General features: G+C 34.0%; 2 protein-coding genes across 5 annotated transcripts in view; one reads left to right on the top strand and one right to left on the bottom strand.

The window, feature by feature from the left end:
• Positions 1–8,586, top strand: part of taok3a (TAO kinase 3a) — an 84,033-nt gene extending 75,447 nt beyond the window's left edge. For all 4 annotated transcript variants that reach the window (XM_048188930.1, XM_048188929.1, XM_048188932.1 and 1 more), the window contains 5 exons: positions 88–291; positions 1,900–2,139; positions 3,521–3,733; positions 4,760–4,942; positions 7,295–8,586. In XM_048188930.1, coding sequence (XP_048044887.1) covers positions 88–291; positions 1,900–2,139; positions 3,521–3,733; positions 4,760–4,942; positions 7,295–7,456 — 1,002 coding nt within the window. In that variant the 3' untranslated portion in view covers positions 7,457–8,586. The remainder of the gene's footprint in view (positions 1–87; positions 292–1,899; positions 2,140–3,520; positions 3,734–4,759; positions 4,943–7,294) is intronic.
• A 4-nt stretch (positions 8,587–8,590) lies between these two features.
• Positions 8,591–12,801, bottom strand: pebp1 (phosphatidylethanolamine binding protein 1). The gene is made up of 4 exons (XM_048188935.1): positions 12,578–12,801; positions 11,534–11,643; positions 11,318–11,418; positions 8,591–9,154 (listed from the first exon to the last, which is right to left on the bottom strand). Exons 1-4 carry the CDS (start codon positions 12,710–12,712, stop codon positions 8,937–8,939), a joined length of 564 nt encoding a protein of 187 aa, XP_048044892.1. The 5' UTR covers positions 12,713–12,801; the 3' UTR covers positions 8,591–8,936.
• Positions 12,802–13,160: the final 359 nt, after the last annotated feature.

The following is a 13,160-nucleotide window of genomic DNA, read 5'->3' as shown; positions in this document are numbered from 1 at the left end:
GAATATTCCAAATAACGTTTAGTCTAAAATCGCCGCTGCTTTTAATTCCCCTGTCTTGACTCATGGTCTTTTTGATTCTCTGTTTAGGAAATGAGTGAAGACCACAGCACGCCTAAGAAAGAGAAACAGGAGAGGCTGTCCAAACACAAGGAGAACATCCAGCACTCTCAGGCTGAAGAAGAGGCTCAGCTCCTGGGTCAGCAGAGGGCTTTCTACGACAGGAACTGCAGGGCCTTCAAACGCAAGATCATGATCAAGAGACACGAGTTTGAGCAAGAGCAGTTACGAGAGGTGAGGATGAAATGCTTCTGAAAAAGACAAAATAATTACTTGGCACTCTATTTATATTTCAAAGGTTTGGGGTCAGTAAGTTTTATTTATTTTTTATTATACAGAAATTAATACTTTTATTCAGGAAGGTTGCATTGAATGGATCAAAAGCGAAGGGAAAGAATGTCACAAAAGATTTCTATTTTAAATAAATGCTGTTCTTTTGAGATTTCGATTCATCAAACAATACTGAAAATCCACAAAAATATTAAGCAGCAAAACTGAAACTGTCAACATTGATAGTAATAAGAAATGTTTCTTGAGCAGTAAATCAACATATAGGAATCAGAAAGTGCTTTATTGCCAAGTATGTTTACACACACAAGGAATTTGTCTTGGTGACAGGAGCTTCCAGTGCAGACATACATAGGTAGTAGGAAAATGAAATATAACACAGTAATAATATTACAAAGAAAGCAAAATTTAAATAATGCAATATTAGAATTTCTGAAGGATCATGTGACACTGGAACCTGGAGTAATGATGCTGAAAATTCAGCTTTGCATCACAGAAATAACTTACATTTTTAAAAAAATAAAAAAAATAAAATAGAAAACAGTTATTTTAAATTGTAATAATATTTTACAATACTTTTGCTGTATTTTAATCAAATAAATGTAGCCTTTTCACAAACCAAAAATTTTTTACTGAGCCCAAACTTTTGAACGGTATTGTGTATGTATATATGTATATTCGTATGAAATGTATTTTTGGCTTTTCCCAGGGTTAATGCAAGATTTGAACCTTTTCTCAGGGTTGATGACTCTTTTTAATTAATCTGATTTGAAAATAAGTAATGCAGCAATGTGCAAATCTCTTAATCCAGCGCTGTTAATCAGCAGGAAACTTTCGGAAGTATTATCGGCTCGGAACCCATATATGGTCTATAGAACAGCAAACATGATGATGCATAATCCAGTGGTTTGCAATTATGGTCCAAATTTTGGTTGTCTTGAATCCTCTACTAATTGTGAACCACTTATCAATTATCTCCTTATACTATTATGTTTCCTGTATATGTTCATACTTCTTTTTACCATTGTAACCTTTGCGTACTAAGGCAAGCTATCATTTTTATTTTTGTTGCACATACTTTTTTGTGTGTGTGTGTAATTCATCCTCAGAAAGGTTTACTGAAGAGGTGTTTGCTATTACTTTAATATAGTGTTCTTAGTGATCAGAGATATGGGCGAAAAAATCAATTAGATTTATGTTGAAGGAGGTATCCGAGCCATATCTAGCAATTAGAATATCATCAGAGACATTTATAGAGACTGGCTCTTTTGAGCAATCACCTGTCAACCACAAAGTACACCCTAGACAACCTAGCAACCATCTTGGCAAGTATCCACTTAGATCCGAAAAAAATGCAAAAAAAACCCTCAGAAAACTCCAGTCATTCTCTTAAGGATATGTAAAAATCCAGCCATTAATATTAGTAGATTTAATAGAGAGGCACTGTTATTTGAATAATTGCAAATGGATTAGACGTTACAGAAAATTGATTTGAAAAATGTTTTTAGTTTTAGTGTAAGCTAATGTAATATTGTCTGTCTTTCTGGCTGTCAGGAGTTGAATAAGAAGAAGACCCAGAAGGAAATGGAGCACGCTATGCTGATCAGACAAGACGAGTCGACTCAAGAACTTGAACACAGACAGCTGAAGACGCTACAGAAACTTCGCATGGACCTGATCCGACTACAGCACCAAACAGAGCTGGAGAACCAGATTGAATACAACAACCGTAGAGAGAGAGAACTGCACAGGAAACATGTGCTTGAACTACGGCAGCAGCCCAAGAACCTCAAGGTACCAACATCTGTGAAAAAACATTTCTTATTACTTAGCTATATATAGTGTGAATTTAACCTACAAAATCTATGTAGGTCTCATTGTTTCTCTGACTGTGATTGCAAAATTAACCTTGATTTATTTTAGAAACTGGGTAGCTATGAGGAACATTTGCAGGTCTGTAGAGACTGATAATAATGCTTTAAAGGGTTAGTTCACCCACAATGAAAATTCTGTCACTTTTTACTCACCCTCATGTCGTTCCACACCCCTAAGACCTTCGTTAATCTTCGGAACACAAATTAAGATATTTTAGTTGAAATCCGATGGCTCCGTGAGGCCTCCATAGGGAGCGATGACACTTCCTCTCTCAAGATCCATAAAGGTACTAAAAACATATTTAAATCAGATCATGTGAGTACAGTGGTTCAATATTAATATTATAAAGCGACGAGAATATTTTTGGTGCACCAAAAAAACAAAATAACGACTTATTTAGTGATGGCCGATTTCAAAACACTGCTTCAGGAAGATTCGGAGCATAAATGAATCAGTGTATCGAATCTGCTGTTCAGAGCGCCAAAGTCATGTGATTTCAGCCGTTGGCGGTTTGACACGTGATCTGAATCATGATTCGATACACTGATTCGTTTATGCTCCGATGCTTCATGACGCAGTGTTTTGAAATCGGCCATCACTAAATAAGTCGTTATTTTGTTTTTTTTGGCGCTCCAAAAATATTCTCGTCGCATTATAATATTAATATTGAACCACTGTACTCGTATGAACTGATTTAAATATGTTTTTAGTACCTTTATGGATCTTGAGAGAGGAAGTGTCATCGCTCCCTATGGAGGCCTCACGGAGCCATCGGATTTCAACTAAAATATCTTAATTTGTGTTCCGAAAATGAACGAAGGTCTTACGGGTGTGGAACGGCATGAGGGTAAGTAATAAATGACAGAATTTTCATTTTTGGGTGAACTAACCCTTTAAATGCTTGAACATTTCTCAGACATTTCATTTCATAGGCACATTTTAATCTAAAAAAGCGGTGACACTTTCCATTTGTTAACATTAGTTAATTTGAAAAATACTTCTAAAGCATTTATTAATATGTTGATGTTAATTTCAGCATTTACTAATACATTATTAAAATCAAAAGTTGTATCTTTTAATATTATTTAATGAATGTAAGCTAACTTGAACTAACAACGGTTGTTAGTTTTTGTTAGTTAATGCATTAACTAATGTTAACAAATTGGACCCTTCTGTAAAGTGAGAAAAAAAGTTTAATTTCACAATCCTTTGAGAAAAAATGCATGTTTTAGATGATAATTTTAGTCCTGAAAAGACTGTCAGTTTGTGTTTATACAACTTTGAGTTGTGTCTCCTGCAGGCTATGGAGCTCCAGATAAAGAAACAGTTCCAGGATACGTGTAAAGTGCAGACGAAACAGTACAAGGCCCTGCGGCACCATCAACTAGAGGTGACCCCCAAAAGCGAGCACAAGACTGTGCTGAAAGCCCTAAAGGATGAGCAGACGCGCAAACTGGCCATTCTGGCTGAGCAGTACGAGCAGAGCATCAACGAGATGATGGCATCACAGGCAGTGAGTGAAGAAATGACACTGTTAATCATTATAAAGGCCAGGGAGAAGCTTCACATCACACATCACTGTTGACCATTTATCGTGGTATCTATGTGAGATAATTAAGGCGTAGACCTTGGAATGACATTCACAAAGCATTTAACATCCATAATTTGACATATTTTTGAATGAAAGAGAAGAAACGGCAAACAATAATGTAGTGGTATTTGTAATGTAATTTGTTTAATTGAGGTTCTGAAAGTAAAAACTCAATTTATTTTCTGCATAAGTAAATTGATTTTTTACAATAACTTATAAACCTTTAAACGCAGACCTGTTGAAGAAGTTGTTCATTGATGGTATTTGCTTTTGTTGAAGCAGTCAGCCCACATTTTCAACTTATTTTTAAAATAATCATGGTTAACAGCTGAATTTGTGGTGGAAAATCTACATTATCCATGATTCTATACAGAAAATTCCACCAATCATAGTCCTGCAGCGAGCAATGATGTAATCCAGTCTCCATACGCTCTGAAAATACTTATTCTCACTAAAGCATTAAGTACAGTCTTGAAGTTTATATCAAATATATATATATATATATATATATATATATATATATATATATATATATATATATATATATTTTTTTTTTTTTTTTTTTTTTTTTTGCTTCAAATCAAAGTTTGTTTTGTTATGTTTTAGCTCATAGCTGTTTGGTTTGGTTCATGGAAAATTGAATGGAAAAAAATACTTCTAGAACTAACGCCGCTGAAAAAGTGGTCAGGCACTAATGTCTTGAAGATGCTAAACAAAATGGATTATTTAAAGTATAACCCATTTTGGAAAAGCAAAAAAGTAATTAATTGTTTTGTTGATAGTTCATACAGATTTAAATTGAACATAAAACAAGGCCTCCATCCTATTTGAAATTCCAGTCTCTGCCTGTTGCCCGTACAAGAAAGCCATTGATGGTTAACCGAAACTGTGCTGTAGTGTCAGCAAACCGTCTGAGGCTCACGTATGCACGTGTGTGTTTTTGTGTAGCTACGTCTGGATGAGGCTCAGGAGGCGGAGTGCCAGGCACTGAGGCAGCAGCTGCAGCAGGAGATGGAGTTACTCAATGCCTACCAGAGCAAGATCAAGATTCAGACCGAGGCTCAGCACGAGCGCGAGCTACAGAAACTGGAGCAGAAAGTCTCACTGCGCCGAGCACACCTTGAACAGAAGGTTCTTAACCTCTTATTTACCCACACTCTAATCATGTTATCATCAATAGTGGTCGGCCAATCTAGAGAGCAGAGTACTTAATCAGGAGTTTATATTAATATTAATTAATATAATTTATTAAAATACACTTTTACTTTGTGTAAAAATTGTGGTAACCTTTTATTTCTTTATTGTATTGTATATTTAATGCAGTAAATAAGCCTAAAATGGATACAATGCTAAAGTTTGGGATCAATAAGATTTTATTTAGAAAGAAATTAATACTTTTAATAATTTTATTCCGCAAGCATGCATTAAATAAATCTCAAATGATTTTATATTTTTTTTTTATTCAGCAAGGACGCATTTAATAAATTACAAATGATTAAAAAAAATGTTTTCAGCAAGGATGCATTAAATAAATCACAAATGATTTAATATTTTTTTTATTCAGCAAGGACGCATTAAATAAATCACAAATGATTTTAAAAAAATTTATTCCGCAAGGACGCATTAAATAAATCTCAAATGATTTAATTATTTATTTATTTTTTATTCAGCAAGGACACATTAAATAAATCACAAATTATTTAATATTTTTTTATTTAGCAAGAACGCATTAAATAAATCACAATTTTTTTTTTTTTATTCAGCAAGGACGCATTAAATAAATCACACATTATTTAATATTTTTTTATTTAGCAAGAACGCATTAAATAAATCACAATTTTTTTTTTATTCAGCAAGGACGCATTCAATAAATCACAAATGATTTTTTAAAAATTTATTCCGCAAGGACTCATTAAATAAATCTCAAATGATTTAATTTTTTTTTATTCAGCAAGGACGCATTAAATAAATCACAAATTATTTAATATTTTTTTATTTAGCAAGAACGCATTAAATAAATCACAAATTATTTTTTTTATTCAGCAAGGACGCATTTAATAAATCACAAATGATTAAAAAAAAATGTTTTCAGCAAGGATGCATTAAATAAATCACAAATGATTTAATTTTTTTTTTTTATTCAGCAAGGACACATTAAATAAATCACAAATTATTTAATATTTTTTTATTTAGCAAGAACGCATTAAATAAATCACAATTTTTTTTTTATTCAGCAAGGACGCGTTTAATAAATCACAAATTATTTAATATTTTTTTATTTAGCAAGAACGCATTAAATAAATCACAATTTTTTTTTTTATTCAGCAAGGACGCATTAAATAAATCACAAATTATTTAATATTTTTTTATTTGGCAAGAACGAATTAAATAAATCACAATTTTTTTGTTATTCAGCAAGGACGCGTTTAATAAATCACAAATGATTTAAAAAATTTATTCAGCAAGGACGCATTAAATAAATCACAAATGATTTATTTTCTTTTTTATTCAGCAAGGACACATTAAATAAATAACAAATAATTTAATTATTTTTTATTTAGCAAGGATACATTAAATAAATCACAAACTATTTAAAAAAAATATTCAGAAAGGAATATGTTAGAAAATATTTCTTTTTCAAATCAGTGCTGTTCTTTCAAACTTTCTATTCATCATAGAATCCTACAAATATGTATCAGTTTACAAAACAAATAAAATAAAACTATTTTGAGCATTGATAATAGTAATAATAATAATAATAATTTTTAACTTGAGAATTAAGCCAGCATAGTAGAATGATTTCTTGAAGGATCATGTGACACTGAAGCCTGGAGTAATGATGCTGACAAATATTCAGACAATATTCAAACCAAAAATAAATTGCATTTTAAAAGATATTAAAATAGACAGTTATTTTAAATTGCAATAATAATTCACAATATTACAGATTTTACTGTATTTTAATAAAATGCAGCCTTACTGAGCATGATATTTTAACATTTATTTTACAGCATATTTACCTATTGCTTATATATTGCTTCTCTACAACAATTCTATTAACAAGAAGTTTTATTCATATGCACTCTGCTTGACCAGTCAAATTAGAGGATTTTTAAACTGTTAAAAATCAATCTCTCCCTAAAAATGATCAAGTAGCACCGGTTCATTAAAATGTACCTTTCCAGAGGAATAGGACTTCCAAAAGTTACTTTGCTCCATTATTTGAATTATTCATTGAGGCTAAATACATCAAGTGAACAAGCTAATTACGAATCTAACTACATTTGCTTTTGCTAATGTGTGTAATGAGTTCATAGAGTTTTTAGCAAATTAAAGGGAAAAAAGAAACCAAAAGACCTTCGTTTCAGGGATGATGTTGTCTAGCGTGGAAAGATCTGTACTAGTAACCAAAAGCCTGTAGGTTCCTCTACACCTCTGTTGGTTTGCCACCCCTTTGTTTGAGCTTCTGTCTTGTGTTCTCAGATTGAGGAGGAGCTGGCTTCTCTTCAGAAAGAGCGCACTGACCGAATCAAACACCTGCTGGACCGTCAGGAGAGAGAAATCGACACCTTTGACATGGAGAGCCTTCGTATGGGTTTCAATAACTTGGGTGCTTTGGACTACCCTAAAGATGACTACAGATGAGACCATAACACTCCACCATCCTCCCTCTTTCCTGGTCACCCACCCTTTTTTTTTTTTTTGGAGCCGTTTTTGCTACTGACAGTCCGATCAATCCTCTGGGCTGGTGCCTGCACAGGCCTTACACATCTGAGGCGCCCTTTGCAAGACAACATGCTGGATAACGTCCTTTAGTTGTCTCTTTTTATATATAAATATTATATACGAGACGATTAAATCTGTCACAGTGTTGATGTCAATGTTTTCTCGTGCAATGATAACACTTACGGTGTAACTAAAATTAAAATAGAGATTTCAAGACAAAAGCAATACGAACGTGGGGGGTTTGTATTGCTGATTTTAATCCAGATGCACTTGTGCTCAGTTTTTGTTCTTTTTGCTATTTTTTTGTTTTTGATGGGCTGTGTGATTTAAGATTTTTTTTTAAAACTGTATTTTTGTTTGTTTTTTGCAGCCTCCTGCCTCTTGCTGCTTGAAATCTATTTGGTATTTATTCACCCAGAAAAATAATGAAAAATACCTTTTATTAAGTATTGACGAAATTTGATAAAGTTTGCATATTAAAACAATGTACATATTTGATAGCTGCATCTGTGACTCTGAGATTCTTATGGTATTCCCCCATGTTTTTTTTTTTTTTGTTGTTGTTTTATTTTGGGAGAACACAGTGCATTCATATGTACAATACCGTTATTCACCTCAGCTGAGGTGCACAATGTGAATAATACATATGTGAATCCTAAACTCGTGGTACCTGCACAAAGGGCTGAAGGGGAAGGGACATGTATTTTGTGTATAGAAGGATTTATGGAGAACTTTTACTTATTTTCCTATTACATTTTAACTGACTTTCAATTTCTTTTTATATATCTATACATACACATCTATATATAATAAATGTTTCACCACCCTTTCCCTTCCTGCAGTTACTGGTGAAATTGTCTCAATGGCCTCTTATTTCAAAATTCTGTTTGGTTCTCGGCATCTTCTCCAGCTGTGTATTTTCTACAAAGTCAAATTAGTGAATAAAAACGCTTTACTGTCGCATGCACTTTACATTTCTTTTCAGGTTAAGAGGCATGATTCTGTCAGAGCTTTTAATTATATTTGTAAATAAAGTGCTCATCACACAAGCAATGTCTTTCCATAGTCTGATTTTATTATCCAGGATTTTTCCCCCGATGTGTTCATTTCCAGTACATAATGGTGAGATATTCGTGAAATTAAAGGTGCAGCCACAAATTCAACTTGAATTAATATTCAAAGGTGCAAAGTGCTTCCGAGCGAAGAGACACTATAAATGAAGGCATAGATTGAAGTTGCTTAATTTCAATTCAACTACAACAAAAGATGACATGAATTTATACACAGCTTTTAAAGCAAAACAGAGTTTCTTTAGTTCATTAGTTTCATTTTTGAAATGGCTGAATTGAAAATATACAGCCGAGCTCTGAACAGAATAAACTGATATTCTAAATGGTCCTTATTTGCCAGCCAGCTGTTCGTAAAGTTTGGGTACGTAGTCGTCCCACTCCGCCTGGAAGCATGACCCTGCGAGCGGAGCACCGAGGCCGTATTTCTTGCGGAAACTCTGAATCTTGAATTTTCCACGGTTGTCTCCAGAGCGATTGGTGAGGACGCGTTCGGTGCAGCTGATGCTACCCGACTGCTCGTAAACCAGCCACACGTAGCGATGGAGACCTGAAGAAATGGGCAAAAAACTCATTTTGCTGATTGGATACAATATATTCTGCAACATGAATTGTCATTTTAAGGCAGTCAATAGGTGTGTTCGATCCTGTAGTCAATAATTCTATCCTTTAAAACTCATCTTTGACCACCGAAATTACATATTTAAACTTTTTTCCCTTGAAAAAATATTTCTTCATGCCTTAAAATAGCTTGAATGTAACTCTACACCCTTGCCTCGTTTAGTATACGCGGTTCTATGAATATGCAAATTAGTCCCACCTCAAACTCACACCAGCTCAAAGGTCCACTCATTCACAATCACACGTCGATGTGATTGGTTACAAGGTAGTTTGTGATTTAAATTTCTTTGGTTCACTGCAGTTTTAAGGAGAAAATACTCAGCAATGGTGCTGACTGATATATTTGCACATGGTTTGTCTTAAAGCATATTAATAAAAACACCACATAGACCATATAAACAACATTTAAAGCTCGATTTTCACCACAGGGGGACTTAATTAGGGGCTGGATTTAATCAGACACTTTCTGCTTCCTGCACAGTGTTTGCACACTTGATCACAGATGAAGTGGACCGGATGCATTATTTCCCAAATCTACAGACGTTTGCATCTAACAGGAACACTTTTCATTCAATACTTTATGTACTGCTTACTACATAGCCTGTAACGTATGCCTATACTATTGAAATACCAATAAAATGGAATCTATATTTTTAGCAGTTTTATTTTTATAAACATGATCCAATATAACATTAAAATTACATGAAAATAGTTTTTACAGTTGTAAAAATGCAAGCAATAGCAGAACTGAAGATGTCTAAAAAAACCCTCAAGAATTCTAACTGGCATGCACCGCTTTAAGTCAGACGCTGATTTGTCAGTGCCGCATAGGTATGGCCAATAACACTTATTTTCAATCTGATACCGATACTTTCAAAAGCCAGTATTGACAATATCGATACTGGTACCGATACCCCTAAACTGAACTTTTAAATTATTACATTGATTAAATTATTAAATTACTAAGAGTAAAATAGTTAACGATACTCACTTAACATTATATTTGAAAGGCATTTTAACATTCAATACACCTTAATTCCAACTGAACTATTAGATTATATTTTTGATTACACATGGTTAAAATGTGATCCTGTACCACAAAACAAGCCATAAGTCGCACAGGTATATTTGTAGCAATAGCCAACAATACACTGTATGGGTCAAAATTATCGATTTTTCTTTTATGCCAAAAATCATTAGGATATTAAGTAAAGATCATGTTCCATAAAGATATTTTGTAAATTTCCTACCATAAATATATCAAAAATGTATTTTTGTGAGTGGATATGCATTGCTAAGGACTTCATTTGGACAACTTTAAAGGTGATTTTCTCAATATTTTGATTTTTTTTGCACCCTCAGACTTTCAAATAGTTGTATCTCGGCCAAATATTGTCCTATCCTAACAAACCTTACATCAATGAAGCTTATAAAGCTTATAAATTCAGCTTTCCGGTGATGTATAAATCTCAAATTTTAAAAATAAATTACCCTTATGACTGGTTTTGTGGTTCAGGGTCACAGATTCATTTACTGGAAATCTACAAATACTATAGTTGAACTATGGTCACTGTTGTAAAACCATGGTTCATTTTCATAAGGGACTGCCAGTGACAGGCTATTGCACCCATAAAATGCAACACTTATTCTTACAGTGTATGATTTATATTAGCATTAGTTACAGAACAGAACTTGATCAATATGAACTTTTAATGTTAATTGAATAGATTTTCAGTTTGTTTATTGTGAAATAACTCAAACATATTATGTTTTTCTATCCTCTGATAAGCATTATTCTGGGCAGCATTTCGCAACACAGCCCTGTTTGAATGCAGTGTAAGCAGTAAGCAAATGCTCTCTGTGATTGATTGCTTCTGTCCTGCAGCATTTGCATGTTCAGATGAGCAGGAAAATAGTTCTCATTATTATTTGTCCATTTCAATGCATACTGTACACATCAAATTTCTTGTCAAATAAAATCACTGGGGAAAAATATTTTTTATTTGAGTATCGATACTTTTGGTACATCAGTATTGATATATCGATACACTCATCCCTAGTAAAGTCGCACACACCTAATCTGAGCTCTCACCTGTTCCCTTCGGGGGTCCTGCACCAACATAGTCCGACATGACGCATCCACTGGAGATGTCATTTCCTTTCATGTTGACCACAAGGAAGTGGTGCCATTCCCTGAGATTAAATGCAACAATTATAGCAGATTTAAGTATCCCTGACTTTAACTTGCTAGCTAATCCCTGGTTCAGTTCTGATACAATAAATATGGAGGATTGCTCTGAAAACATACCGAAATTTGGGGTCTTTCCGGCTGGGTGCATCTGGATCGGTCATGGCCAACGTGTACAGCTTACTGGGGTCACATCCTTCCCACTCAACGGATGTGGGCCGATTCTGCACCTGCAAAATGAAAGTGAAACAACAAAGATGCAAATACATTTCAAAGCAGCCTGTAACAAAGATTTGAGATGACAAAAAGCACATATTACTATATATTCATAATGCACATTACTTCTATAAATTATAAAGCACAGTTTGCAAATGTAGATCTACAGCTAACAATTGTTTTACACGAATGTGACAGCATATATTAATATTTATTATATTAGTATTAATAATGCATATGTTGCTTTTGAAAATGGATAACTTTGTACAAGGGAAAGTGGTCATCTTTTATTTTATTTATGTGGCCTTTCAGTTAACATGGCTTAAGATTCATTTATACAATATGTATATACAGTGCATTATATTAATTTTGAAATAAGTTTTATTGCACGGCAGCTAACAACTGCTTTAGGCAACACCATTTATTCTTCTATGTACTATATCCATGCAGAAAATATAATTAACTGTTCCAGCAAACAATTTTTTCTTTCAACAGAATGAAGAATTATACATACATTTATAATACATATTAGCTTGTAAATTTTATTCATTCAATTTCAGAACACTTGTATCCCGTTGGCCTAATTTCTGTATTGTTATGCAGGTCTCTGTTCTAATTTAGGCTCTAGCCCATTCATTTGCAGCTCAAACTTTGCATGAGGTAATGCAGGGAGAGACCACATCAGGAACACGTGATCATGGAATTTCTAGACAGATGCAACTTTGGCTGCATGCGACCCTTGTGCGCATTACATAACTACAGACAAACTGCATTCATTTCATCCCCCTTTAGTCAATGCAAATGCAAAAAAATGCAAAACTACATTAAAATGACCCTCCATTGTCTATTGCAAAGTCCAAACCTATATCAGCAAGTAACATGATGCAGAAGCACTGCTAGCCACAGGGACTGGCCTAATTCCTGCATGGCCGTGCATTGGACTCTGACCTGAGTGGGTGTGAACACTTTCCCCAGCGCGTCAATTTCCAAAGAGCCATATTTGACCATTAGAGGCTTGGCTGGCTGTTCCTCCACCTCTGTAAGAGCTAGGGAACCTGTCCATTCATTAATATCCACAGGCATGTTGACTCACGGTTCTTGCGAGATATCAACGCAGCAGTAGAGCTTCTGTCTCCCCCTACAGTTGTTTTATTCTGATTGTTCATTGAACTGTGCAGTCACTGGCATAGCCAATCAGCTTGCCGCAGTTGACCGTTATCTTAATTTTGATTGGTCAGATGTTCTTTCAATATTCTTTGGCCCGCCTCTTATTCTGAGCGCAATAGAAAGTTCGACTGATTTCCACGAATCGGTTCTTTTGAACATTTCAGTGAACTGGTTTTTCTTTACAGCCTAAATATATTAATTTGCATCTCTTGATTGATTTTATTATTATTATTATTATTATTCACGCTTAAAAACAACAACAACAACAACAACAACGTTGTATGTGCTTTGTTTAAACTGATTCATTGCGCTTCGTAATCAAACTGGTTCTATGAACCGGTTCATTCGATTCATTTAAAAGATC

Source organism: Megalobrama amblycephala, linkage group LG4 (assembly GCF_018812025.1).
Source record: "Megalobrama amblycephala isolate DHTTF-2021 linkage group LG4, ASM1881202v1, whole genome shotgun sequence".
Taxonomy (NCBI): Eukaryota; Metazoa; Chordata; class Actinopteri; order Cypriniformes; family Xenocyprididae; genus Megalobrama; species Megalobrama amblycephala.
This window is presented reverse-complemented; position numbering and strand designations above follow the sequence as displayed.

Bases quoted from the DNA above. Each gene is read 5' to 3' on its own strand.
- pebp1 (XM_048188935.1), bottom strand. From the start codon at position 12,712: ATGCCTGTGGATATTAATGAATGGACAGGTTCCCTAGCTCTTACAGAG. The intron at 11,644-12,577 runs GTCAGAGTCCAA...TTCATTTTGCAG, and splicing joins AAGTGTTCACACCCACTCAG to GTGCAGAATCGGCCCACATC. The intron at 11,419-11,533 runs GTATGTTTTCAG...ATTTAATCTCAG, and splicing joins CGGAAAGACCCCAAATTTCG to GGAATGGCACCACTTCCTTG.